At 53.7% G+C, this 25,573-nt stretch overlaps 1 protein-coding gene across 1 annotated transcript in view; it reads left to right on the forward strand.

Moving 5' to 3' along the window:
* The first annotated feature begins 8,531 nt into the window (after window positions 1-8,531).
* SKAP1 (src kinase associated phosphoprotein 1) overlaps window positions 8,532-25,573 on the forward strand; it is a 217,370-nt gene continuing 200,328 nt past the window's right edge. Inside the window, exons 1-2 of the mRNA XM_064174245.1 lie at window positions 8,532-8,624; window positions 17,342-17,447. Of these exons, the coding sequence (XP_064030315.1) occupies window positions 8,591-8,624; window positions 17,342-17,447 (140 nt within the window). The 5' untranslated portion in view covers window positions 8,532-8,590. The remainder of the gene's footprint in view (window positions 8,625-17,341; window positions 17,448-25,573) is intronic.

The raw sequence follows: 25,573 nt of genomic DNA on the forward strand, positions 1-25,573 counted from the left end.
TATGGATCTTAATGCAGGAGCAGGGCTGCATTAGAGCATCATCTCTGAGCCTCTTTGGAATTCAGACCCCAGAGTCCAAACCTGTCTTTTTGTCTTTTTTTTTTTTTTGTGCTGCCTTTAAGAATCTTTTCCAGGCTAATAAAAGCTCTCCTGGAATGGCTGAGCCTGGTTTAGAAACAGAGCCACAGAGTGGTGAGGGTTGGAAGGGACCTCTGGAGCTCAGCCAGTCACAGCCATAGAATCATACAACCATAGAACCACAGAATCAGGCAGGGTGGGAAGGGAGCACAAGGAGCAGGCAGTGCCAACCCCTGCCATGCCCAGGGACACCCTACCCTAGAGCAGGCTGCACACAGCCTCAGCCAGCCTGGCCTCAAACACCTCCAGCCATGGGGCCTCAACCACCTCCCTGGGCAACCCCTGCCAGGCTCTCACCACTCTCATGGAGAAGAACTTCCTCCTCACCTCCAGTCTGAGCCTACTCACCTCCAGCTTTGCTCCATCTCCCCCCACTCCTGCCACTCCCTCACAGTCTCAAAAGTCCCTCCCCAGCTTTTTTTAGGCCCCCTTCAGATGCTGGCAGGCCACAAGAAGGTCCCCTGGGAGCCTCCTCTGCTCCAGCCTGCACAGCCCCAACTCTTTCAGTCTGTGCTCACAGCAGAGCTGCTGCAGCCTCTCAGCATCCTCCTGGCCCTGCTCTGGACACTCTCCAGCATCTCCACAGCCCTCTTGTCCCAGGGGCTCCAGAGCTGGATGCAGGACTCCAGGAGGGGTCTCAGCAGAGCAGAGTAGAGGAGTTCCAACCCCACTCCTAAAGCAGGGCACCCACAGCAGCTTGCCCAGCAGCACAATGGCCAGGGGGGGTTGGAAGCTCTCCAGAGAAGGAGACTCCACAACCTCTCTGGGCAGCCTGCTCCAGGCCTCCAGCACCCTTAAACTAAATATGTTTCTTCTCCTGTTCAGGTGCAACCTCCTGGGGTCCAGTTTGTGCCCCTTGCCACAGTCCTTGGGCACCACTGAGCAGAGTCTGGTCCCAGCCTCTTGCCCCAAACCATCTAACTCTTGCTGAGCGTTGCTCAGATCCCCTCTGGGGCTGCTCTTCTACAGGCTCTCAGCCTTTGCTCCTCACAGAGATGCTTCAGGCCCCTCAGCATCCTTATGGCCCTCTGCTGGACTCTCCTGTAGTTCCCTGTCCCTCTTGAACTGGGACACAATACTCCAGCTGGGGTCTCACCAGGGCAGAGTAGAGGAGGAGAAGAACCTCCTTTGACCTGCTACAATCCCAAATGTCCATGAAATCTCTGGGCCATCAAGTGTAAGGATGTGATTGATGCTGACCCAGATGCCTCTGAGCTGGTGAGCTGTGGCAGCTTGGCTCTGGGTGCAGGTGAGGCAGCAGCAGCAAGGTCAGCACCACCTCACTGTGCTCCTGCTCGAGGGTGTCTGACTCATGCTGCCACCACCACGCAGGCAGTGCTGTGTGGTTCTTGTGCTGCTTAATAAAATCGAGAGCAGATTTAGCCATTTGCCACCCAAGAGGTTTCTCATCTTCATCCTGGAGTGAAATAGTCAAGGAGCTTTTGTGTTACAGGCTCACAGGCTCACAAGATGTCAGGATTGGAAGGGACACAAAGAGATCTTCCAGTCCAAACCCCCTGCCAGAGCAGGACCATCCCATCTAGCTCAGGGCACACAGGAACACATCCAGACAGGCCTGGGAAGGCTCCAGAGAAAGAGACTCCACAACCTCTCTGGGCAGCCTGTGCCAGGCGCTGGGACCCTTACAGGAAAGAGGTTGAACTGGGACCTCCTGTGCTGCAGCTTCCATCCATTGCTGCTTGTCCTATCCCAGGCAGCAGTGAGCAGAGCCTGTCCCCCCCCTCCTGACCCCCAGCCCTCAGTTATAAACATTGATTAAATCCCCTTTAAATCAGTCTTCTCCAGACTAAGCAGCCCCAGGTCATTCATCAGGCAGTGCTCCACTCCCCTCATCATCCTTGTAGCTCTCTACTGGACCTTCTTCAGCAGATCCCTGCCTCTCTTCAACTAGGGAGCCCAAAAGTGAAGGCAGTACTCAAGATGAGGTCTCATCAGGGCAGAGCAGGTCCTTTGTGTCCACCAAGTCTCCTCTCCAGGACTGATCTCTCCTTCCTCCATCCACTGCTTCTCAGGTCGTGTGGCCTTTTGTCCTAAACCTTTGTTCTCTCTCAAGTGCAGGCAAGGAGCTCCTCCAGAGAACCACGAATCCTCCCTCAACTCCACCCTTCTCCCTCAGCCTGGATGGCAGCCTTTGGTCCTAGCTGTTTATAGGAAGTGTCCCCTCTGCAGCCTTAATGAAGTGTGTGGCAGTCCTCCTCATTAAGGCTCGGTGTTGTCAATAAAAGAGTCATTAAAGTAGTTTGATGAGGATTGGGAGGAAGAGAAGAGGTGCTACAAGACATCTACAGGGCAGAGGGCAGCTCCATCACACACTGTAACCAAACACAGGGGATCAATATCACCCTTGCATTAAACTGAAGCCCATCCGTCAGCCTGAGGTGGAGCAGCCTCCACTGGAGCTCATTTCTGCCTCCCTTTCTGGCTCTGGCTTTCTACTCCTTCCCTTTACAGAGTGTCCTTCCCCCTCTGGTGCTGGCCAGAGGCCATTGGGAATGTTATCTCAGAGCTGTGTCCTGCTTAGGATCTCAGTGGTGTGATCCAATCCCTCACCCAGAATTGGTTCAGGTGGAAAAGACTTTGAAGATCATAGAATGGTTTAGGTTGGAAGGGAGCTCAAAGCTCAGCCAGTTCCAAGCCTCTGCCATAGGCAGGGACACCTCCCACTAGAACAGGTCACTCAGGGCCTCATCCAACCTGGTCCTGAAGACCTCCAGGGAGGTTGTGGAGCACAAAATGTGCTCTGAGGAGCTCTTAGTCAGGCAGATCTGCTGAGGGTATGAGTAGGAAGATGGAGCAGCTTTGCAGCAGGTACAGAGCAATTATTTGCCAAGGTTCTGAGCTGTTTGAAGTTCATTCCCTGTGTTTCATTAGAAGCTAATGAGGTTTTTCTTTGCTTCCTCCAGAACAACAGGCCTGGGCCCTGCTTAGTTGTTGGGGGTTGCTACTTTGTGTGTGCTTGGACTCAAGTAAGCTGTTGCTGCTCCATAAACTTTATGGAGAAGTGGATTGAAGCAGGAGTCTCATGAGGCACATCTGAATAGGAAGGCAAGAGGAAGAACCACAGAACCAAGCAGGTTGTCAGAGAGCTCCAAGCTCACCCAGCCCAACCTAGCACCCAGCCCTGCCCAACCAACCACACCATGGCACTCAGTGCCCCAGCCAGGCTTGGCTTCAACACCTCCAGCCATGGGCACTGCACCACCTCCCTGGGCAGCCCATTCCAGTGCCAATCACTCTCTCTGCCAGCAACTTCCTCCTCACATCCAGCCTGAGCCTGCCCTGCCACAGCTTCAGCCTGGGGCCCCTTCTTCTGTTGCTGGCTGCCTGGCAGCAGAGCCCAACCCCACCTGGCTACAGCCTCCCTGCAGGCAGCTGCAGGCAGCAATGAGCTCTGCCCTGAGCCTCCTCTGCTGCAGGCTGCACCCCCCCAGCTCCCTCAGACTCTCCTCACAGGGCTGTGCTCCAGGCCCCTCCCCAGCCTTGCTGCCCTGCTCTGGGCACCTGCCAGCACCTCAGCAGCTCTCTGCAATGGAGGAGCCCAGAGCTGGACACAGCACTCCAGGTGTGGCCTGAGCAGTGCTGAGCACAGGGGCACAAGAACCTCCCTGCTCCTGCTGGGATGATGACCAACAGGGAAAGTTTTACAGCAGATATTAGGAATAAATTCTTTCCACTGAGGGTGGTGAGACTCTGGAATAGGTTGTCCATGAATGCTGTGGATGTCCCCTCCCTGGAGGTGTTCAAGGCCAGGCTGGATGAGACCTTGAGCAACCTGGGATGGTTAGAAGTGTCCTTGCCATGGGGTTGGAACTTGCTGATCTTTAAGGTCCCTTCCAACCCAACCCATTCCATGAATCCATGAACCTACAAACCCTTGCAATGCAGAGGTGCAGGATCACAGTCTGAAGACAACCAAAGACCCCTTTTAGCTTTCCAAAACCACAAGAGGTTTTCTGAGGGCAGTAACCAACCTTGAACCGAGCGACTTGGCCGCATAAAACAAGGGCTGTTGGACAGTGGCAATGCCACAGGCACCTCAACTCCTGGGCTCACAGCAGAGCATCAGCATGGCAGGGCTGGTTAGGAAGCCAGGAGACATCATTCAAGCAGTCAGGTGCATTACCAGACTGGAAAGCTGCCTGCTCTTTTTTTTCCCCTCCCTGTTGCCTTCTGCGTTGTTGGTCACTGCGAGAGGCAGCAAACGACACCCAGCGGCCCGACAATTTGCCCTGGAACGGCAGGAGCTGTGAGACAGAGGATGGATGGATTGGCATCTGCTTCCAAACGGCAAGAAATTAGAAGCTGCCCTGAATTGGCAGGAGCTGCAGCAGCGGGAAGAGAGGACAAAAGGGCAAACGAGTGCAGCATCCAGGGATGCGGAGCGAGATGAATAAAGGGCTTGGAAATGGACTTGCGGCGCTGCGAGCTCCGAGCTGGGTGAACAAATAACCCGAGCCGCTTTAATGAAGCCTGTGATCTCCCACCTCCGCCGTGGAATGGGTGTCCCGGGGTCAGCCTGTGCCCGCACCAGCTCGCACACAGCCTTATCTTATCTAATTACTCCAAGTTCCAGATTAATTTCAGCGCAGCTGCTTGAAAGGGCTGTTATCAGCCAGGGCTTTGTGCTTTAACCTCCTTACCCTCCCGTCGTTAACCTTTCCCAATGGCAGCGAAGGGAAAGCGGAGAGCCTGATGTGCTGGAGGAGCAGGGAGAGGTGGAAAAAGGAGGGTGTTGGGGGGGGGGAATAATTGGAGGAGGGGGCAGTTGGGCAGCGGTAAGCCTGCACCTCCCCGGCTTGTGCATGCAGCTCTGCTGCAGGGCTGCGGGAGCGGACAGCTGCCTGCTGTACCCTCCGCTGACAGCCGCCGCTGCCCAGAGCAGCCCCTAACAGGGCCACGTCTCCTGCCAACCTCTCCAGATCCTTTGATATTTCCGACAGCCCAGCGAAGGACTCTGCCTCTCCGATCTTACCTTGCAGCGGTTCAGCTCCTCGAAGGCTGCCCTGCTTTTGTTTCCATAGCTACACTCAACCCCATCTGCCTGCCTGTGAAATTGGATTTCAAAGCAAGACAAGCCTTCAAAGGAATTTGTCCATTTAACAGAATATCATTAGGAGAGAGCCTGTCTGCTGAACTTGGGACCTAAAATGATTAAGGTGGAGGCTTTTATCATGTAGGGAGGCAGCTTTACATCTCCAGCCCATAAAGCTTGATGCTACATAACAAGGATGCAGTGAGAGTCGCTGCCAGCCTCACCCCCTCCCAGCTGACCACTGAGCTAAATTTGTCACCTATTCACACATGCAAAACTGGAAGTGGCAGGGAAAAAGCAAGGAGAGAGAGACAGACACAGAACCAAACAGCCTGCCTGGTGCTATGTGCAGCTGCAAAAGGCTGGGTGGAAGGCTTGGCTTGGTGCTGAGGCTTTGGGTAGTGGCACCGATGTCTCCCTGGCAGTTGAGGTCCTGTCATAGAATGACAGAATGGTTTGGGTTGGAAAGGACTCCAAAGATCATCTAATTTCAACCCCCCCTGCCATGGGCAGGGACATCCTCCTCCAGACCAGGTTGCTCAAGGTCCTCTGTGTCTGCCTGCTCCTCAGGAAAATGGATTTAATGCTAAGCACATCTGCTACGTGGGCAATGTGGTCACAACAAAATCTCCCTGCAGGGCCTGAGGGGAACTTTTGAGGTGCTGGGTTCTGTCTCCAGCTTGCCAGGACTATGGATGGGCCAGAGGAGGGCAGTGAAGATGATCAGAGAGCTGGAGAACTCCCCCCATGGGGACAGGGTGGGAGAGTTGGGGCTGTTCAGCTTGGAGAAGAGAAGGCTGCAGGCAGACCTTAAAGCAGCCTTCCAGTACCTGAAGAGCTGGGGAAGGGCTTTTGACAAGGGTTTGGGGTGGCAGGATGAGGGAGGATGGAATGAAACTTGAGGAGGGCAGATTTCAGACTGCAGGTTGGGAATAGAGAGGTGAGACACTGGGACAAGTTGCCCCTCCCTGGAGGCATTCAAGGCCAGGTTGGATGAAGCCTTGAGCAACATGGGCTGGTGGAAGGTGTCCCTGCCCATGGCAGGGGAGTTGGAACTGACTGATCTTTGGGGTCCTTTTCAACCCATTCTAGGACTCTGAACCTGAGAGCACAAGGTTGGAAAGAATGGAGCTGATCACTGAGTCTCCCCCAAGAGCTAAACCACTTCATCCTAGTCCAGGTAATTCTTTCCTCCTGTCAAGCTGGCAGCAAGTTGGTTTGCAGGTGGTGTGTGTGGTTTTGCCTTCCTTTGCAGCCTTGGGGTGTGCTGAGTGCTGCAGAGCATGTGAGGATGTCACCCAACACGTTTCCTGCTGCTGCACTGTTTACAGCACCAGTGGGGCTCTAGATCCTTCCTGCTCTGAGCTGTTTTGCAGTTGTGGCTGTCAGGTTTTTCCCACAGACCTGTCACAGAGCACTGCAAACAGCATCATGTGCAGAGGTTGGTGCAGCTGCAGCTCAGTTGCTCTTGGACCACACATCCATAGAATCACAAAATGGTTTGGGTGGGAAGGAATCCCAAAGATCATCCAGCTCGAGTCCCCTGTCCTCACTGCCAAGAGTTTCTTCCTCATCTCCAGTCTCAATCTGCCCTCCTCAAGTTTCAATCCATTCCCTTTCTTCCTGTCACTTCCAGTCCCAGCCAAAAGTCCCTCCCCAGCTCTCCTGTATGCTGCTTTAAGGTCTGCCTGCAACTTTCTCTTCTGCAGCCTGAACAGGGTACCCCAAAGATCAGTCAGTTCCATCTCCCCCACCGTGGGCAGGGACAGCTTCCACCAGCCCAGACTGCTCAAGGCTTCATCCAGCCTGGCCTTGAACACCTCCAGGGAGGGACAACTTGTCCCAGTGTCTCACCTCTCTCTTCCCAACATGCAGTCTGAAATCTGCCCTCCTCAAGTTTCATTCCATCCTCCCTCATCCTGCCACCCCAAACCCTTGTCAAAAGCCCCTCCCCAGCTCTCCTGTAGTCCCCTTTGGGCACTGGAAGGCTGCTTTAAGGTCTGCCTACATCCTTCTCTTCACCAAGCTGAACAGCCCCAACTCTCCCATCCTGTCCCTATGGGAGAGGTTCTCCAGCCCTCTGATCATCCTCTGGACCCTCTCCATCATCTCCACATCCCTCTTATGCTGGAAGCACCAGAACCAGACCCAGTGCTCTAGATGGGATCTCCTGAAAGCAGAGCAGAGAGGAAGAATCACCTCCCTCACCCTGCTGGTCTCACTTCTCTTGCTGCAGATATGCAGAGAACATGGGAGCTGACCCTTTGCTTGGCAGCTGCATGAACCTTTCTTCCTCTGAGATCTGCATTGATCAGGATTGTATTGATCTTTCTGGCAACATCTCCAGCTTCCTCCATGGCAGGGGCTGAGTTCACTCCTTTCTGAAGTCACTCTCAGCAAGCAGCTGCTTTTTATTTGCAGCCTCTGATGAGCTGAGGAGGATTTCCACACAGCACTGGGTAAATATTTACCCCTAAACACCCCCAGGTGAGAGCAGGTACACCAGAGCCACCTACCACACACATCCACCTGCTCACACTGCTGTTTCTTGCATGCAACCAGCACCACTCAGACCTGTCAGGAGCTTCAGGCAGCAGGCAGAGATTTGAGGCAGCAGAGAGAGATTTGTGCTTTGCTTCTCTTGGGAGAGTCTTGATGTTCCTAACCCAGGATGTTATTGAGATGAACATCATTGAATCAAAGAATTGCTTTGGGTTGGGAAAGACTTCTAAGATCATTAAGTCCAACCATGGACCCAGCACCACCATGGCCACTAAGCCAGATCCCAAAGTGCCATAGCCACAGGTTTCTTGATCACCTCTAGGGATGGGGACTCCACCACCTCCCTCTTCCAATGTCTGACCACACTTGCAGCAAAGAAATTGTTCCTCAGCTCCAACCTAAACCTTCTCAGGTGCAGCTTGAGGCTATTGCTTCTGTAATGCTATCACCTGACACTTGAGAGAAGAGAGCAACCCACACCTGTTTCCAATCCCAGAGAGTGAGAGGACCTCCCCCTCAGCAGACTGAACAACCCCAGGCCCCTCAGCTGCTCCTCATCAGCCCTGTCCTCCAGACCCTTCCCCAGCTTTGTTGCCTTTTTTGGGCTCATTCCAGCACCAAAAAAGTCCTTCTTGGAGTGAGGAGCCCAGACACAGAATGCCAGGGAGCTAAAGGTAGGCACTCAGGAGCATGGAGGTGAGCTGAGCATCCTGGCTGCTTGTGAAGAGGTGGAAGGAGCTGGTCCGGGCTAGAAGAGGAGGAGGAGGAAGAACCTGATTGGTTCCTCCTACCTCTTATAGGGCGTCTCCGCCCTTCCTGCCTCATCAGTTCCTGCCCCTGGGGGCCAGGAGTGAGAGGAGCAGGTTTGGCTCTCCCAGGAAGGAGGGGACAGGTACCATGATCCCAGAGGAGGTTCAGCGGCTCCTGGAAGGTAACCATGGATTCTTCCTTACTCCTGTTCTGCTTCGTGGGGGATTTCCTCTGTGGCTGGAGGGGAAGAAGCTGAATAACTTTTGTTTTTGCTGAGCTCTGTGGTTCAGGACTGTGGGAGCTGCTGCTTCTCTAAAGCTGCTGGTTTTGAGGTCCTTGGGCTGTCTGCCTGCCCAGTGTCTAGCCCAGGGTGAGTGCTGGGCATGTGCCAGCCTGGCACTATGCTTCTGGGGCTGTCCTCCTACTGCCTGAGGGCTGCCATGGGGGTTCTGTGCCTTTCTTAGGGATAGGGAAGCTCTGCTGGCCCCAGAGTCTGTGTAAGGGGGTGGAGATGTTTGTGTTCAAGGTGCAGTGATGTCCTCTGAGTGCTTTCAGCTGAAGCTGCCCTGCTCAGGCCACACCTGGAGTGCTGTGTCCAGCTCTGGGCTCCTCCATTGCAGAGAGATGCTGAGGTGCTGGAAGGTGCCCAGAGCAGGGCAGCAAGGCTGGGGAGGGGCCTGGAGCACAGCCCTGTGAGGAGAGGCTGAGGGAGCTGGGGGGGTGCAGCCTGCAGCAGAGGAGCCTCAGGGCAGAGCTGATTGCTGCCTGCAGGGAGGCTGTAGCCAGGTGGGGTTGGGCTCTGCTGCCAGGCAGCCAGGGACAGAAGAAGGGGACCCAGGCTGAAGCTGTGGCAGGGCAGGTCTAGGCTGGATGTGAGGAGGAAGCTGTTGGCAGAGAGAGTGATTGGCACTGGAATGGGCTGCCCAGGGAGGTGGTGCAGTGCCCATGGCTGGAGGTGTTGAAGCCAAGCCTGGCTGGGCACTGAGTGCCATGGTGTGGTTGGTTGGGCAGGGCTGGGTGCTAGGTTGGGCTGGGTGAGCTTGGAGCTCTCTGCCAACCTGCTTGGTTCTGTGGTTAGCATTGCTAGGGTGAGACAAGGGAGCAGGCCCAGAGGGTAAGAGAAGCTTGTGTGCTGCAGTGGGGCATCAGCTGCTGTTCTGGCTGCAGTTGTGGTGTCTCCTGGCTCTGGGTGTTGTGCAGGTGCTGTGTGGGAGCAGGCTCACCTGGTTGGCTGCCTCCTGGAGAAAGCTTCAGCCCCCCGACAATGAAGGGACAGTGGAGAGCAGTGCTGACTTTGAGCCCCATTTCTGCTTCACAAGCAGGGACCTCTGGAGGGCTCAGCTGTGGAGTGGAGCAGCTGTCCTGGGAGCTGAGAGCATCTGCCTTGGCCTGTGTGCAGGGTGGCAGGAGGGAGAAAGCTTCTGAAGCTGCTCCTCCTTGGGTTTCTTTGCCCATTTGACCTACAACCCCTCCACACCTCCCCTCACCCATGTGCTGCCTCATCCCAAACTCTCCTATCAATGCTTCCTTCACAAACAAGCTCTGTAGGAGGCTTTGCAGCTGTTGCTGACCCCATGGTGTGGTCAGCAAAGGCATGGTGAGAGAAGTGCTGTGCAGAGGTGACCACTTCACAACCTGCCTACAGTTGGGAGTGGAGCAGCAGCAGCAGTGTTGAAGGCTGCTGGAGCAGTGATGGGAGCTCACTGCTGAGCAGCACAGGAAGGACTTGTGGACACATCCTGCTGTTGTAAATGTGAGGGGGTGCTGGGGAAGGACTCATTTAGTGCCTTGCCACTTGAGGTGGCTGCCTTGGGGTTGGCTTGGCTGGCTCGAGGTTTTGTGATCATTTGTTGCCTGTTGTGTTGGTTCCTGGCAGCTTGAAACACTTGGTTCTGCCTTCTGAGACTGGGTGGCCCTTCAGCATTCCTCTGGGGCTGGATCCCCCTTGCCTTTGGCTCTGACTCACCTGAGGGTGGATCCCCCTTGCCTTTGCCTCTAGGGCCACCTGGGGCTGGATCCCTCTTTGCCTCTTGCCTCTTTGCCTTTGGCTCTTGCCCACCTGAGCCCAGGTCTCTCTTGCCTTTGCCTTTTGGCCACCTGTGGCTGGATCCCCTTTGCCCCTCTGAGTCTGGATCCCTCTTCACCTCCAGACCACTTGCACTTCTGAGATCTGTCAGGCTGTGCACAGCCTCTGAGCCCATCAGAGCAGCTCTTCCAAATGCTTTGTGTCTTGCCCCAGCTGTAGGTGTAAATTCCTCCCCTCTGCTTTGCAGTCGGGGGGGGGTGGGTGGGGGGGGGCTGCAGTGGAGTTCAGCCTCTCAGGTTTTTGATGTGCACTGCTTTATTGTTAGGCTCTGACACTCCTGTAAACAACTCATTTCTGCACCTGCCACCTTCCTTTAACTTGAGATTATTTTCTTGTTAGCTGCCTGGTTTTAATTGAAGGCTTCAGATCTCCTTCTAAAGCACAGCCTTTATTTGCTGACAGGCAGAGCAGGCTATGAATGGAGATTAATTGCATGTCACATACCTCTGTATCAAACTTGCTGTGTCTTAACAATCTGTATGGTGTTGAGGACTTCCTGGGGCTGAGGAGGTTTCTGGTTGCACAGGCTGGAAGTGAAAGAGCTTCAGCTATGACAGGGTGAACTGCACTGCTGTCAGGGGAGGGGATTAAAATACAACTGGGGGTGAAGGGAGGTTGGCTTTGACCTCTGGAGGGTCCCTCCCAACCTCTAATGTGCTGTGGTTCTGGGGAAACACATTTAAAAGGAAGATGCTGTGTGCTGGTGTACAGGCAACAGCATCTGGCTCCTTAGCTGGTACCTGAAGGGGGGGGAGGGTGTAAAAGGCTGGGGAGGGATTGTAAGGTCTTGTAGTGACAGGGCCAGGAGGGATGGGTTTAAACTGGCAGAGGGGAGATTGAAACTAGATGTTAGGAAAGGGTTCTTGGCAGTGGGGGTGGTGAGACACTGGCACAGGTTGAGGGTGGTGAGACACTGGCACAGGTTGAGGGTGAGTGAGAGCCTGGCACAGGTTTCCCAGGGAGGTTGTGGAGCACAGAAGCACCCAATGTGATCAAAGATCACATTGGGTGCTTCTGTGCTCCACAACCTCCCTGGAGGTGTTCAAGGCCAGGTTGGAGGAGACCTTGAACACCCTGTGCTAGTGGGAGGTGTCCCTGCCTATGGCAGGGGGTTGGAGCTGGCTGAGCTTTGAGGTCCCTTCCAACCCAAACCACTCCATGTCTTTTTCACAAGGGCTGCAGTGCTAGGATGAGGGGCAAGGACTCTGAGCTGGAAGAGAGCAGACTGAGACTGGAGGTGGTGGAGTCACTGTCCCTGGAGCTGTTCAAGGCAGGACTGGATGTGGCACTTGGTGCCATGGTCTAGCCTTGAGCTCTGTGGTAAAGGGTTGGACTTGATGATCTATGAGGTCTCTTCCAACCTTGACCATGCTGTGTGATGCTGGACATGAGGATGAAATTCTTTCCAGTGAGGGTGGGAAGGCACTGGAACAGCTTCCCCAGGGAGGTTGTGAATGTTCCCTCCCTGGAGGTGTTCAAGGCCAGGCTGGGTGAGGCTTTGAGCAACCTGAGCTGGTGGGAAGTGTCCCTGCCCGTGGCTGATCTTTAAAGTCCCTTCCAACCCAAACAATTCTATGGATGTATGAACTGGCTGATCTTGAAGGTCCCTTCCAACCCAACCCAGTCTACCCTTCGATGATCTTAAGGTCTGGGCCACAGTGCAGGACCCTTTGTGTGATGCACACAAGCTGGTGGCTTCCTCCTAACGGTTGTGTTACCACCTCAGGCACCTCTGAGGTTGCAGTGGTTGGAAGCCAACACAATATGGCTCTTCTCTCCACCTTGCAATCCTGCAGAGCACTTGCAAGTGCTTCTTATTTCCTGCTGCTGAGCAGATCTGGCTGCAAACAGTTCTATAACTTGGCAGTTCCACCTTGCAAAGGCTCAGCCCAAGTTTCACTAAGGCTGCGCTGTCAGCAAAGGGCAAAGAGTTTCACTTTTGGCTCTGCCAGCCTGCTCTTGCTGGGGGGGGAGGGCATGTGTGTGAGTGGGGGTGTCCCAGGTCTGTCCAGGCACAAATTTCTTCAGGAGGCTGAAACAAGGCTTTTGAAAGTGCAACAGATCCCTGACAAAAGCACTGCTCTGCTTCAGTTCGTAGGGGCAAAAGAAAGCAGCCTGGCAGTGTGCTAATAGAGAGGTGGCTGAGTGGGAGCCAGCAGCGTGCCCAGGTGGCCAACAAGGCCAATGGCATCCAGGCTTGTATTAAAAACGCTGTGGCCAGCAGGAGCAGGGAGGTGATTGTCCCCTTGGCTTCTGCTCTAGTGAAGCCACAGCTCAAGTGTTGGGTTCAGTTTTGGGCTCTGCCATACAAGAGAGATGTGGAGGTGCTGGAGCAGGTCCAGAGGAGGGCAATGAAGCTGGGGAGCAGCCTGGAGAATAAATCTGATGAGGAGCAACTGAGGAAGCTGGAGAGGGTTAGGTTGAGGAAGAGGAGGCTGAGGGCAGACCTCATTGCTGCCTGAAGGGACACTGTGGAGAGGCTGCTGCTGGGCTCTGCTCACAGGTGGTTGGAGACAGAGCAAGGGGGAATGGCCTCAAGCTGAGGCTGGGGAGGTTTAGACTGGATATTAGGAAAAGGTTTTTCATGGTCAGGCACTGGAATGATTTCACACCTGATTTCTCCAAGCAAATCTCAGACTGGTTTGGGATGGAAAGGGTCTTTAACAGCAAATGCTGATGGGAAACCAAAGGATGGAGCTGCAGCTATGGTTCCCCTGGCCTTGGGCAGGGGGTGACATAGAATGCTTCAAGTTTGAGGGGACCTCAAAGCTAAGCCAGGTCCAACCCCCCCACCATAGGCAGGGACACCTCCCACCAGAACAGGTCACTCAAGGCCTCATCCAACCTGACTTTTAACACCTCCAGGGAAGGAGCATTCACAGCCTCCCTGAGCAATCTGTGCCAGTCTCCCCACCCTCACTTCTTCCTAACACCCCCCTCTGCCACTTTAAACCCATTCCTCCTCCCATCAATCCAAGACTTCGTCAATAGTCCCTCCCCAGACCTCCTGCAGCCCCCTTCAGATCCTGGAAGGCCACTCCAAGGTCTCCTTCAAGCCTTCTCCTCTCCAGGCTGCACAGCCCCAACTCTCTCAGCCTGTGCTCAGAGCAGAGCTGTTGCAGCCCTCTGAGCATCTTTGTGGCCCTCCTCAGGGCTTCGTGGTCATCTCTGGGCTTGACAGATAAGATGCAGCTGCCATAGGAAGGGCAGGAAAACTCACTGTGACAGTGGGAAACCACTGCCAAGAGAATCCAAACACCTAGAGAAGGAGATCACCAACCCAGGCAGGCAATGGGAAGGGGATGACAGAAACACAGCACCATGCAGGCTGGCAAAGCCCCTCAGGAGCACCAAGCCCAACCTAGAGCCCTGCTCTGCAAGATCCACCTTAAACCATAGCCCCAAGCACTGCATCCAAACATGGCTTAACCACACCCTGGCTGGGTGACTCCAGCACCTCCCTGGGCAGCCCATTCCAGTGCCACTCTCTCTGCCAGGAACTTCCTCCTCACATCCAACCTGACCCTACCCTGAGGCTCTGTCCCCTCGTTCTGTTGCTGCTTGCTTGGCTGCAGAGCCCAACCCCACCTGGCTACAACCTCCCTTCAGGTAGCTGCAGCCAGCAATGAGCTCTGCCCTGAGCCTCTTCTTCTCCAGGCTAAACAATTCCCAACTCCCTCAGCCTCAGAACAGAGCTGGGAGGGGAAGGGGAAAAAAAAAAGAGAAGTGGAGAGCACACACATGGCATCTTAATACCTTCCAGCTCTGCTCATTGAGTGCTGATTAACTCCTAGAATTTAGTGCTGCCATTAAAAGGTTATTTACTGCCAGGACTTCAGTGCTGGTGACATAATTCTCCTGCTGCCCTGCTTCTCCTGCAGGATTAGAGTGGATAGCAGCAATTGCCCTCTAGAAACTCCCCTGAAGCACTTGATGATATCTCAACTACCTATCTATATCTTTCCCCCCCCCTCTCCCCTCTCTTTTCTTTTTGGAGCTGCAGGAAATGAAAAGGAGAGAGCCCTGCAAACTTTCAGAGTGGATCACGGAGAGCAATCCATAAACATCAAGGCTCTAATGTTACCGACAAGCAGTAAAACTAACATTAGGGTGATTTACTCTGGAGCTGCTTACATATTGCTCTTCCTGATCCACTTGGAGAGTTTATGGTTGGGCTTTCTTGTTCATTTCCTGCCGCTATAAACATAGTGGTTGGCTCTGAAGGAGCCTGCTTGGCAGAAGTGACCCTCCTCCTACTGTAACTTATCCAGCAGCTGATCTGTGCTGACATCCCAGTAAGTAAATCCTCGATTAGAGCTAATCACATACTCATGGAGCTAATCTGTGCTTCAGAATGACAGAGGGATGCAGGGGATGGAGATTTACACAAGTTCGGGGAGCATTCATTGTTCCTCCTCCTCCCCTTGCTTGTTCTGCTGTGGAAATCCTCCATGGAAATCACAGCCTGGGTGGCCCCCTCCCCTCCCCTTCCCCTCCCTCTCTCTGCCCTGGCCCCTTCCCCTCCCTCTCTCTGCCCTGGCCCCTTCCCCTCCCTCTCTCTGCCCTGGCCCCTTCCCCTCCCTCTCTCTGCCCTGGCCCCCTCCCCTTCCCCTCCCTCTCTCTGCCCTGGCCCCCTCCCCTCCCCTTCCCCTCCCTCTCTCTGCCCTGGCCCCCTCCCCTCCCCTTCCCCTCCCTCTCTCTGCCCTGGCCCCCTCCCCTCCCCTTCCCCTCCCTCTCTCTGCCCTGGCCCCCTCCCCTCCCCTTCCCCTCCCTCTCTCTGCCCTGGCCCCCTCCCCTCCCCTTCCCCTCCCTCTCTCTGCCCTGGCCCCCTCCCTCCCCCCCCGGTGTTGAGGCAGAACCTCTTTTGCTGCAACTGACACCCATTGCTGCTTGTCCTGTCCCAGGGAGCAGTGAGCAGAGCCTGTCCCCCTCTCCTGGCAGCCTTCAGGTACTTATAAACGTTTACCAAATCCCCTCTCAGGCTTCTCTTCTCCAGACTGAGCAGCCCCAGGGCCCTCAGCCTCTCCTCTTCAGCCATGCCCTCCAGTCCCCTCATCATCCTCTTAGCCCTCCACTGGACCCTCTCCAGCAGATCCCTGTCCCTCTGCAACTGGGGAGCCCCAAACTGAACACAGTATTCAAGGGCAGAACAGAGGGGGAGGAGAACCTCCCTAGATCTGCTGGACAGACTCTTCCTGCTACACCCCAGGGTCCCATTGGCCCTCTTGGCCACAAGGGAACGTTGCTGACCTGCAGGAGTTTGCATCTGGCTGCAGTATGCTCACAAGTGAGTGCTCCCATGGGAACTGGTGCTTCCAGCTGGATAAATCTAGCAAGGAGAACTGGCCTGCTCCAGGGCTTCAGCACCCCCACAAAGAGGTGGTCTTATGGTCAGAGGGAACCTCCTGGGTTCCAGTTTGTGCCTGTTTGCTGCTTGTCCTGTCGTTGGGCACCACTACAAGAGTCTGGCCCCATTGCCTTGTTCATATCCCCTCTGGGGCTGCTCTTCTGCAGGCTCTCAGCCTTTGCTCCTCACAGAGCTGCTCCAGGCCCCTCAGCATCTTCCCAACCTCCACTGGACTCTCTCCTGTAGTTCCCTGTCTCTTGAACTGGACCCAGTATTCCAGATGTGGCCTCACCAGGGCAGAGCAGAGGTGAAGGAGAACCTCCCCTAACCTGCTGGCCATGCTCTTCTTGGTGCCCCTGGGATCCTATGGCCTTCCTGACCAGAAGGGCACAGTGCTGGCTCCTGTTCTGCTCTGGTTTCACTCCTCATTGCTAGGCAGCTCTGGGGAGGGTTGAGTCTCTCAGCTCCTGCCCATCTGCCATGCTGAAGAGGAAGTGGGAAGAGGGCTCTATTTCTGGGGCATGACCACACACCAGCCTTGTTTCCCCTCTGGGTCCTTCCTTATCTTCACTTTAAAGAATTCCTTTTTTCATCTCCCCTTTCTCCAAGCTCCAAACCTTTCTGGAGCCTATCATGAGCAGGCAGCACAAAGAGCTGAGGGCTCCCCACTTCCACAGCAAAGGTACTGTGGCATTTAGTGCTTGCAATGCAATGCAGGTGGTGGAGCTGCTTTTGTAAGGAGCTGTGGAGGTTGCTGGGCTGAGCAGGTGCTGGCTGCTGTGCTGGCAGCTGAGGCAGGAGGAGCTGAAAGTCTGGCAAAGCAGGAGATTAAACTGACATTAGTGGCACAGTGTGGGGCTAGAGCTAAAGGTTGGAGAGGGTTGTGGAGGTACAACTCTGTGGCCTTGAGGCCAGCCTTTGCTAGGGGAAGGCAGCAGTGCTGCTGCTGTATCAGGGCTGATGTTCTCTGGACCTGTTTGGTTTCCTGTCACTTTCCTGGGGGGGAGGTTTCTGTCGAGGACATAAACAGTGATGCAAATGGAAGGCATTGAATCCTTTTATCTTCCAGTTCAGGATAAGTCTCTGCATGTAGATGTGGTTTCCAGGTGGGAGAAGATTCTGCTTTTGTCTAGCTGGCTCTGTAGGGCAAGCAGAAGGGGTAGGATGTCAGTGATAACCTTGCAGGAGAACCTATGTTGTGACACAAGTGGGTGTAGGCTAAGCTGGCAGTTACCTGTTTGCAGAAGAGATGCTCTGCCAACACCTGCAGCACTTAGATCCTCTTCTGTCCATGATCAGTCTCTTAACTTCTCCAAATGAAGCCTTTGTCCTGACCTGCTCTTAAAACAGACTATTTGGTGTGATGCCTCAAGGGCTGCCCAGTGCAGAGCCAGGTCCATGTTTCTCAGCCAAGAGCAGGTATCTCCTGCTTGTGAGAGTTAACCTCTGATTCTCTCCTTCCCAGATGCTGAAAGCTACCTGGCAGATGGCCTGCAGAAGGAAAACTTGAGTGCTAAAGCCAGGGAGCAGAGGGATGCAATCCTCTTTGACTTCCAGCAAGTTAAAGCCAGGTTTGTGTTGTCTGTTCCTAATGAAAGCACTTCAGAACAGTGGAGCAGGATGCCCAGGGAGGTGGAGGAGTTGCCATCCCTGGAGGTGTTCAAGAAATGTGTGGCCATGGCACTTGAGGCCATGATTTAATGGCTGTGGTGGTCATAGCTTGAAGGTTGCACTCTGATCTTAAAGGTCTCTTCCAGCAGACACAACTCTAAGATTCTATGATCCTCTCACAGGATCAAAGGATGTTAGGGGTTGGAAGGGACCTCCACAGATCAAATCGTTCAACCCCTCCTATTAGAGCAGGATCTCCCAGAGGAATACATCCAAGAGGGTCTGCAATGCCTCTAGAGCTGGAAACCTCCCAACCTCTCCATGCAGTTCCTCCATCAGAACACAACCTGCATCCTTTGGAAGCAAATAAAGGTTCTTCTGCTGTGCTGGGGGAAAAGCAAGGAAAGCAAACAGAAAAGAGGTTGCTGGAGGCTTAAATAAAGCTTTCAGCCTCAGCTGCATTGCATTTTGGGCTGGAAATGTGATGCAGAGCTTGCTGTTTATGCCCTGCTTACCAGGTATGAGTTGTGTCACTCGATGGTGAGACCTGACAATAAAGCTGAGGGGGACTGAGTGATCTAAGCAGGCAGCTGAAATCCAACTGCTGCTGAGTACCCTGAGAAGTGGAGGAGCTTTAGCCTTTGGAAGGGCACAGCCTGACTCTATTCCCTGCAGGCCCACTCAAGAACTTTTGCAAGATGCCCTGCTGGATCTTAATTGATCTTTCCTGCTGGCTAATTAAGCATCAGTTTTTACTCAGCAGCTCGGGACTGAGTAATTATCAGCCTGGGTTGCCCTGAGTAATTGAAGCAAGCTGAGTGCAGGAGGTGGAAGCCTTTTGGAGAAGGAGGTTGTGGCACAACTCGTGGCAGGACAAGGGTGTGGGGGAGGGGGAGGCTTTGTCAGTGCCTTCAGTACTGCAGAATCAGTGGTTTGGGTTGGAAGGCATCTCCAAAGGTCATCTAGACCTGCCCCCCCTGCAGTGAGCAGCAACATTCAGCCTGGAGAAGAGAAGGTTCTGGGGATCTTCAAGTACCTGGAGAGGGTGCAGGAAGGATGGAGAGAAACTGCTGACAAAGGCCTGCCCTAGGATGAGGGGCAGAGGCTTCAAACTAGGGAAGAGAAGACTTAGTTTGGATGTTAGGAACAAGTTCTACACTGTGAGGGTGGTGGAACACTGGAACAGGTTGCCCAGGGAGGTGGTGGAGGGCTCATCCCTGGAGACAGTCAAGAAGGGCAACCTGATTTGGTTGAGGTTGTCCCTGCTGAATGCAGAGGGGGTTGGACTGGATGAGCCTTGGGGGTCCCTTCCAGCACAGACCATTCTGTGCTCTCCTCAACTAGATCAAGCTGCTCAGAGCCTTAGAGACTTTTTCCAACCAGATCAATTCCATGGCTCTCTGCTAGCTGAGGCAGGAAGGATGCAGTTGATCCATGCAGCTCCCTCAGCAAGGCTCCAAGAAACCCACAAAGTTCTCTGCTCTCTTCTCCTTTTTCTGTTGCTTGTTGAAATCAAACCACAGATACTTCTGGAAGGGAAACTGAGACCCTTGGGCAAAGACTGCAGGACACTGCTGATTTCCTATCTGTGCTTTATTGCCTGGTGGCATTTGGGAAGTTTGGGGAAGAGCAGAATACACAAATCTGCTTGCTCTGACCTGAGCCATTAAGGCAGTGGTTTGTGGTGGGAGATTCCAGTAAACGATGCCTGCTCTGCTTCATCTGAAAGGTTCTGAGCAGGTCCTGCTGCTGGGACGAAGCTTAAGCTTGGCTTTGTCTCTTCGGGGAACTGACTGTGGCTTCTGTGGTGGTTGTTCAGGAAATCATCAGCCATTGCCTTCAGGAAGCTCCTGCTCTTCCCCCTCCCTCCCCACCCCCTTCCCTGAGCTGCTCTGCTCCCCATGTTCCACCTCTGCAGGTCTGAAACACAACCCCAGGCTGGGGCCAGAGTGGCTGAGAGCAGGCAGGCAGAGAGGGCCCTGGGGGTGCTGGGAGAGAGGAGCTGCAGAGGAGGCAGCAGTGCCCAGGTGGGCAGCAGAGCCAATGGCAGCCTGGGCTGGCTCAGGAACAGTGTGGGCAGCAGGAGCAGGGAGGTTCTTGTGCCCCTGTGCTCAGCACTGCTCAGGCCACCCCTGCAGTGCTGTGTCCAGCTCTGGGCTCCTCCATTGCAGAGAGCTGCTGAGGTGCTGGAAGGTGCCCAGGGAGGGGCCTGGAGCACAGCCCTGTGAGGAGAGGCTGAGGGAGCTGGGGGGGTGCAGCCTGCAGCAGAGGAGGCTCAGGGCAGAGCTGATTGCTGCCTGCAGCTGCCTGCAGGGAGGCTGTAGCCAGGTGGGGTTGGGCTCTGCTGCCAGGCAGCCAGGGCCAGAAGAAGGGGCCCCAGGCTGAAGCTGTGGCAGGGCAGGCTCAGGCTGGATGTGAGGATGAAGTTGTTGGCAGAGTGATTGGCACTAGAATGGGCTGCCCAGGGAGGTGGTGCAGTGCCCATGGCTGGAGGTGTTGAGGCCAAGGCTGGCTGGGGCACTGAGTGCCATGGTGTGGTTGTTTGGGCAGGGCTGGGTGCCAGGCTGGGCTGGGTGAGCTTGGAGCTCTCTGCCAGCCTGCTGGGTTCTATGACTGGGGCTAAGGTTTCCTTGTTTGGGTTCCTGCTGGCCATGAGCAAACTCCTCAACGTGCAGCTCTGCAAGGGAAGAGCTTCCTGCAGCCTCATTAGCCTGAGCCACTCTCAATAACCCTTCCTGGAACTTGGCCATCAGGTCTTTATGTCATTGCTCTCCCCATGGCCTCATAGCATTTCCCCAGCAGGAGCTTTGCTGATGACTCTAATGTGAACAAGTGGCTGAGGTTTATGTCTCCACATGCTACCTGGGAGGAAATATTGTTCCCATCTTGCCCCCCAAGAAGCGTGGGGGGGAGGGAGGCTGTGGGGTTGTGTTTGGCAGGTTGTAATTCCTTTTCTTCCTAGGCAGTCTGGGGGATGTTGGCTGAAGGAGCCATGGCAGAAGCATTGCAGGTGGTGGCTGTGGGGGGGAGGTTGTCACTGCAGGGCTGAGTTATGAGTCCTTGTGTCACTTGCAGGCTTCTCTTGGTTATTTAAAGCACAGGGTCGTGTTGAAGCACTTCTCCAACAGTTCTCTTTCTCTTTCCCCTCAGATCCTGTTCCACTTTCTAGTCTCAGATGTAAGTCTTGACCTGCTGGGTTTAATTCCCACCCCCCAAAAACTTCTCTTTGGTTTTGGTGAGAATTTCTTTGTGGTTTGCTTTCCCCAGTTTTGTGCCTGGCACTCAGGGAAACGAGACACAGAACCCAGCTGGAGGCTTGGTACCCCAAAATTATGTCTGAGAGGTGAAGAGCACAGAATCACAGAACTGCTTTGGCTGGAAAAGACTTCCAAGAAGATCCAAGCCCAAACCATTAACTCAGCACCTCCATGGCCACTAAACCATGACCCCAAAGTGCCATGGCCACAGGTTTCTGGGACCTCTTTCAGGGATGGGGACTCTACCACCTTCCTGGGCAGCCTGTGCCAATGCCTGACCTCCCTTGCAGCAAGGAAATTATTCCTTGTGGCCCACCCAGACCTCCCCTGGTGCAACCTCAGGCCATGTTCTCTTGTTTTGTCACCTGATGCAAGGCAGCAGAGCCCAACCCCACCTCATGCCAACCTCCTTTCAGGGAGCTGTAGAGGGCAATGAGGTCTCCCCTCAGCCACCTCTTCTCCAAGGCTGCACTCCCTCAGCTGCTCCTCCCCAGCCCTGTTCTCCAGACCCTTCCCCAGCTTTTTTGCTCTTCTCTGGACCTGCTCCAGCCTCTCAATGTCTGTCTTGGGCTGAGAGGCCCAAAACTGAACCCAGTACTCAGGATGTGGCCTCACCAGTGCCTAGTGCAGGGCAGCAACCTGTTCCCTGCCCCTGCTGGCCACACCATTGCTGATCCAGGCCAGGATGCTGATGCCCTTCTTGGCCACCTGGGCACGCTGCTGGCTCATCCTCAGCTGCTGCCAAGCAGCACTTCAGATCCTTTCTGCCAGGCAATTTCCAGCTGCTCTGCCCTAAGCCTGGAGCGTTCATGGGCTTGAGCCATCCCAGTGCAGGACCTTCTGCAGTTACCTGTGTCTTGGCCATAGGGTGAGGACTTTGTTCTAGTCCTGAATGGGAAACCAAAGCCTTTATAATGGATAAAACCTGCTTAAAAAGCAGTTTTTCTTTGAGGGGTGAGTAGAAGACTGTGGGGCAGAGTTCTCTTTCTCTCCCAGAAAAGCCAAACTTGTGAAGTTTGCTTCTGTTTTTGATCCCTTGGTGCCCAGGGTTGGTTTCAAGCTGCTCCTGAGGAACATTGCTGCTGTTCCTCCTCGTGTCCTAACGAAAGCAGCTGCAGAGCAAGCAGCAGATGTCCAACACCTGGGATGAATCTGATACATGACTCCACTTGGGAACACGAACCCATTCTTGTCCTTTTAGTGAGAGCAATAACTACAAGGGAAGGGAAGAAAAGGAGAGACTTCTCTTGCTGTTAAATGACCTCACCTCAGCACTTGGACACGTTTAGAGCAGTGCTGATGGCAGGGGGTGATGTGGGGAGAATAAGATTCATTTGCAAACCTGGAGATGAATAGCTCCTGCAGCTCCTTGGAGTCACTTAGTCATTTAAAGTCCCTGTTGGAAGGCAGATTTGCATTGGTGGAAACAAATTCTTTGGATTTTTCTCTCTCTCTTCCTGATTTTTTTTTTTTTTTTGGTCTTCTCCTCCCCTGAGGATGAAATTTCATAGTGCAAGGCAGAGCTGTGGGATATCAAAAAGCAGAGATGAAGGGAAAGGGGCTTAGTAAATGGTGAGTTTCTTGCTCACAGCCACTAGGAAATCCAAAATAGACACTGAAACTCTGCCTTTAATTTGCTCTGTTGGGACACAAACAGCAGTGTGAAGCTGAGGGCTGCTCCTCAGAGCTAACAGACAGGACCTTCTCCCAACCTTCCCACCAACAGCAGGAGCTCCAGCATAGAGCAGGCTCTGCATTTCTGGGTTGCAAGCCCCAAACTGCCCAGGATCAGTCTCTCTTGCAGTGGTATCCAGTGGCAGGGCAACAGGCACAAACTGGAACCCAGGAGGCTCCACCTAAACCTGAGGAGAAGCTTCTTCACTTTGAGGATGGTGGAGACCCTGTGCCAGGGTCTCACCACCCTCACTGCCAAGAACCCTTTCCTAACATCTAGTTTGAACCTCCCCTCTGCCAGTCCATATCCTTCCTGTGTTGAGGGCTCCAGAGCTGGATGGAGCACTTCAGGTGAGGTCCTACCAGAGCAGATTTAGCTCTCTGGCTCTGCTGATGCTGTCCTGTCAGTGAGGAGAAGTCTCCACATGGTCCTTTCTGTAGCAGAGATGTCACAGTAAGGTTGCTAAACCTTTCACTAATGGAAACCCATCCCAACTTTGGTCTGTTTGGCCTGCTTTAATATACTTCTAACCTTATTAATTACATTTATTACTTCCATTTCCCACCTTCTCCTGGAGTTGTGAGGTTGAAATGAAGGAAAATGCAATTTCAGGGTAATTTTGCTTCATTAGTGTTAAATGCACTGCCTGTAATTCCTCCCCATATGAAACTCATTATGCTGAATAACGTGTGAGACCAAGATAAAAAGGAATTTAAGGCTGTGACCTGATGGGCAGATAATTGAGCTCAGCACATTAATGCCAGGGCTGGACTACAGCCCCACCACATTGCCCTTAATTAGGCAAAGTGCTGCTCTCCTCCTCAGTGTTCTTCAGAGAGCTGAAATTTATTTGCTCAGCAAGGAAAGGATCTTGCTGAGCAGGGGTTTGTTCACACTCACTTTGGCCATTAAAGACAGATTTATCCTGCAAAGATAAAGGAGAGGGGCTTGGGCCTGTCCCTCCTCATAGCATCATAGAATCAACCAGGTTGGAAGAGAGCTCCAAGCTCCTCCAGCCCAACCTAGCACCCAGCCCTGCCCAAACAACCACACCATGGCACTCAGTGCCCCAGCCAGGCTTGGCTTCAGCACCCCCAGCCATGGGCACTGCACCACCTCCCTGGGCAGCCCATTCCAGTGCCAATCACTCTCTCTGCCAGCAACTTCCTCCTCACATCCAGCCTCAACCTGCCCTGCCACAGCTTTAAGATGTGTCCCCTTGTTCTGTTGCTGGCTGCCTGGCAGCAGAGCCAAACCCCACCTGGCTACAGCCTCCCTGCAGGCAGCAATCAGCTCTGCCCTGAGCCTCCTCTGCTGCAGGCTGCACCCCCCCAGCTCCCTCAGCCTCTCCTCATAGGGTTTGTGTTCCAGGCCTTTCACCAGCTTTGTTGCCCTTTTCTGGACACCTTCCAGCACCTCAGCATCTCTCTTGAAGGGGCTTGGACCTTTAGGGATTTCCATTTCCTATTAGCTATCCACTTCTGGGCTCCCCCAGTTCGATAAGGACAGGAATTCTCCTTGTGGGAAGGTGGAAGGGGCACAAATCCAGCTCAGCTGTGGGCATGTTCTCCCTGCTTTGGGTGAATTGGTCCTGTTGGGAAAGACTTCTGAGATCATCCAGTCCAACTATCAACCCCACACCATCATGGCCATTGAACTATGTCACCAAGTGCCATGGCCACAGGTTTCTTGAGCACCTTCAGGAATGGGAACTCCACTACCTCCTTGGGCAGCCTGGTCCAGTGCCTGACCACTCTTGCAGCAAAGGAGTTGTTCCTGATATCCAACCTAAAACTCCTCTGGTTCAGTTTCAGGCCACTTCTTCTCATTCTATCACCTGATACTAGGCAGAGGAGACCAAGCCCTGCCTCACTCCAGCCTCCTTTCAGGGAGTTGTAGAGAGCAATGAGGTCTCCACTCAGCCTCTAGGATGAACATCTCCAGCTCCCTCAGCTGCTCCTCCCCAGCCCTATTTTCCAGACCCTTCCCCAGCTTTGTTGCCCTTCTCTAGCCCCACTCCAGTTCCTCAATATCCTTCTTGGAGTGAGAGACCCAAAACTGAACCCCAGATTCAAGATGTGGCCCCACCAGTGCTGATTACAGGTGGATAATCACTTCCCTGCTTTACTGACCACACTGCTTCTGATCCAGGCCAAGATGCTGGTGACCACCTTGGCCTCCTGGGCACACTGCTGGCTTATCTTCAGCTGCTATCAACCAACGCTACCAGGTCCCTCTCTGCCCCAAGCCTGGGGTTATTGGGACCAAAGCTCAGGACCAAGCATCTGGCTTTGTTGAAGCCTTGTCCCATTGATCCAGCCTGGCCAGATCCCTTTGCAGAGCCTCCCTCCCCTCCAGCAGGTCAATGCTGCCCCCCACTTCAGTGCCATCTGCAGACTCACCGAGGGGCCACTCTGATCCCTCATCCAGATCATTGATGAAGGCATTCAAGAGCCCTGGCCCCAGTACCTGGAGTGATTGTGGCCATTGCCCCTGCCAGTAATACAGTTTGGTGCCTTCTGGCTTTGGCTCCTCTCAGTAATTGGCATCATTTTCCATTCCAGCTGATAAAATTACCCCCTGGCTTGGTTGGGGTTTTTTTTCCTTCCCTTCCTTCTCCCCCATCCATCCATTTCCTTCTGAATGCATTGTTAATCTGAAACCTGAGGACTGCAAATGATTGAAATGGTGTAACCAGAGGCTTTGCATAGCTGCTGCTGCTGCTCCTCTGCCATTTAACTGAGAAATGCATTTGAAGTGGTTTGTAACTGACTTTGCTAATGGTCAGCAGTTCCCCAAACCCATTTTCATCTCTTGTTCTTCTCTCTCTCTCTGGTTTTTTCTTGTTCCCCCTCTACTTGAAACCTTGTCCAGCATTGATTGTTAATTCTCTTGGTGTTTTTTTTTTTCCCTTCCCTGCAAACATTAAAACCCAATGAATGTTGTGCCCCAAACAAATTAGGCTGCCTTCAGATATCTAATTTAATAACATCTGTGGTGATATTTAGTGCCCTTAATTGGAGAGGAAAATGCAGGAAATTTGATCGAAACCTGACTTGGGTTTTATGGTTCCTGCTGAAATTGAGGCTGAGAGGAAAGCAGGCTTGAGACTTAGAGATGGTAGAGCTGCAAAGAGACCATTAGAAGCAGCAGG

Source organism: Pogoniulus pusillus, chromosome 40 (genome assembly GCF_015220805.1).
Source record: "Pogoniulus pusillus isolate bPogPus1 chromosome 40, bPogPus1.pri, whole genome shotgun sequence".
Lineage (NCBI taxonomy): Eukaryota > Metazoa > Chordata > Aves > Piciformes > Lybiidae > Pogoniulus > Pogoniulus pusillus.